The 2454-nt window shown below is 40.4% G+C and overlaps 1 protein-coding gene across 1 annotated transcript in view; it reads right to left on the bottom strand.

Moving 5' to 3' along the window:
• The window catches only part of CFAP418 (cilia and flagella associated protein 418), a 44685-nt gene that overhangs the window by 16726 nt on the left and 25505 nt on the right, over positions 1-2454 (bottom strand). The window contains exon 5 of the mRNA XM_007934854.2: positions 1312-1407. Within this exon, the coding sequence (XP_007933045.1) occupies positions 1312-1407 (96 nt within the window). The remainder of the gene's footprint in view (positions 1-1311; positions 1408-2454) is intronic.

Raw genomic sequence — 2454 nt, 5'->3', positions numbered from 1 at the left:
TTGTCTCTCCTCACCTTTAAGCCTGGGGCTCAAGGCTTTTATCCCCTTCCCTGCTCTTCCGCTGAGGATAACTAGAGATGCTAAAAGAGGTAAGAGAGCTCACCCTTTTCTTTATACTTTTGGAAAATGCTGCAATGTATTTTGAACACTTGTATCTGAAAATATAGTCTTTGTTTAGGCACAGGTTTGGGGGGGCCAAAGAACATGAAACATCCACTATTAATTTTTAGCTCTTAGTTGTTATTTGAAAATGTAAGTTTATAATTCAAATACATTTTCATAACTTGTAGTATCTTAAAAAAACAGGTATTCAGCAAATTTGTAAGAATGTACAAATTACAAAAATACAAGTAAAAACACTATTATCAACCTAACAGGGAAGGCAGACATCTACCATTCTAAGATCTTCAATCTTATATTCCAGTGTCTGGCTGTCCATGTCTGTGTCTGTCTTCTGTTGTTTCTGTAAAGATTGTGGGTATTTTGTATCACTGGTATTTGTCCAAGATTGGCCTCAGCTGAATATCTCTTTGGTCTAGAGTATAATCCTGTTTACCGACCCTCGTCTGATCTTTTCAGTTGTCTACGTGTTTATCTATAGCCTGGTGTTCTGGTTACCTAAGTGCCACTCTGACAAGAATATACAACAAATGGGATGGCCTTAACAAACAGGAGTTCATTCTCTTACAGTTTAGAGGCTTATAGACAGTGCTATGGAATAAAGAATTTACTTCCAAGCTGAGAGAGTGGTGAGGGACTCATGGAAGATGTGTGATGAATTATACCCTGAGAGATAGGCAGGATTTAGATAAAGAAAATGGCAGGAAGGTGTCCCAGGAGGCAAAGAGCTTGTGCAAAGTCATTGGGAATGGGAGCACTGAAATTTAGTGTCACTAAAATCTTGTGAGAGTAAAAATCATATTGTGGAAAGAAAAGGATGAATGACAGAAGGTTACTGAATTGGGAGGTGCTGAATGCCAGGCTAAGGAACCTGGACATTATCAAAGCAGAAGGGTGTTGGGTGGGAGAATGGCATGCTCAGCTCTGCTTGGAGAAGGCTCTGAGCAAGGGGAAGATGAGCTGGAAGAGGAGAGAGCGCAGACAGGAAATCAGTGAGCAGGCTAGTGCTTACTCTCATCCAGAGGTAACAGAGGCCTTTTCTAGGCTGACAGCAGACAGACACAAAGGAGATGGGTGAGAAAAATATTCACACAATCTGGCTAAGTTTACCAAGAGACATTATAACAAAATAAGAAATATAAAGCTGTACTTGGTACATTTTTCACAGACTGACGTTCTTTAGAAACATACCTGAAAAACAAATAATCGCATGATTTGTCCCACATATAGTCATTGTAGCTCACTATCCAGAAATCACAGGCTATACAACGCAGACGGTCACATGCTCTGTTCAAAGAAAAAGAATCGAACATAGATTATTTGTATTTAACTGTGCTGTTATGGTGATTTATTCATACTATATAATTTAGTTATTATGAATGCCACATATTACAGAATTACAGAATAAACAACATAAAAATAAAGATGAACTTGATTTAAATTTCTTTTACAATTATTTATTATTTTTATTGTGCTTCAGGTGCAAATTTACAGAGCAGAATTTGTTTTACATTCAACATTTCACGTACATTTGGTTTCACTCCCCAATTACCATCCTCAACCCTAACCCACTCTCATCCTCCATCTCTTCCTGGTAAATCCCTCCTACCCCCGCTCCGTGCCCTTCTGTTATGCACTCCTGTGTCCTGCTTTTCCCCTGTGTGAATGTTACCCTCTGGTTCCCCATGGCTGACTGCTCCAAGGGATGTATCTCCGTAGAGTAGGCAGGTGCATCACCCTGGGTTGAGTGTTCTGCATATAAGTCTTATTTACTGAGAGCCAGCCCTTGGAAGTGAGTTTGATCCCAGGCCTGAAGTGTATCACAGGCCATAGTCTTGGGGATCCCACCAGACTCCATTCAACCAGTAATTCTGGTCATTATTGTGTTTTTGGATTTTGTTTCACATTTTCCCTCCCACTCTATCCAGGATCTCCAGTTTTGATCCCTTCCTGAGTGGCTGGCATTGGTAGCCGGGCACCATCTAGTTCTTCTGATCTCGAGGACCATCGTGTTCTAGGGCTGATTGTTTCCAAATGCCCTTGGTTATTTGCAGTCTTCTTTGCTTCCAATGATAAGAGACTATTAGCTGCATCTTAGATGGGCACTCAAAAGCTTTTAAGATCCCAGTCACTACTCAACAATTTAGGTTGTGGAATAAGGTTTTTATGTATTTTGTTGTGCCAATTCAGTCTGGTGTCCCCCAATACTATGGTCCTGAGTTGGCAGATCCAGTGGATCTCTCTTCCACAGTGTCTGGCTGTCTATGAAGGATTGCTCTATGTCTGTCTTCTGTAGTTTCTGTAATGATTGTTGAGTATTTTGTATCACTGGTA

Source organism: Orycteropus afer, unplaced genomic scaffold (genome assembly GCF_000298275.1).
Source record: "Orycteropus afer afer isolate SDZICR_OR568_19922 unplaced genomic scaffold, OryAfe1.0 scaffold00021, whole genome shotgun sequence".
NCBI classification, from domain to species: domain Eukaryota; kingdom Metazoa; phylum Chordata; class Mammalia; order Tubulidentata; family Orycteropodidae; genus Orycteropus; species Orycteropus afer.
This window is presented reverse-complemented; position numbering and strand designations above follow the sequence as displayed.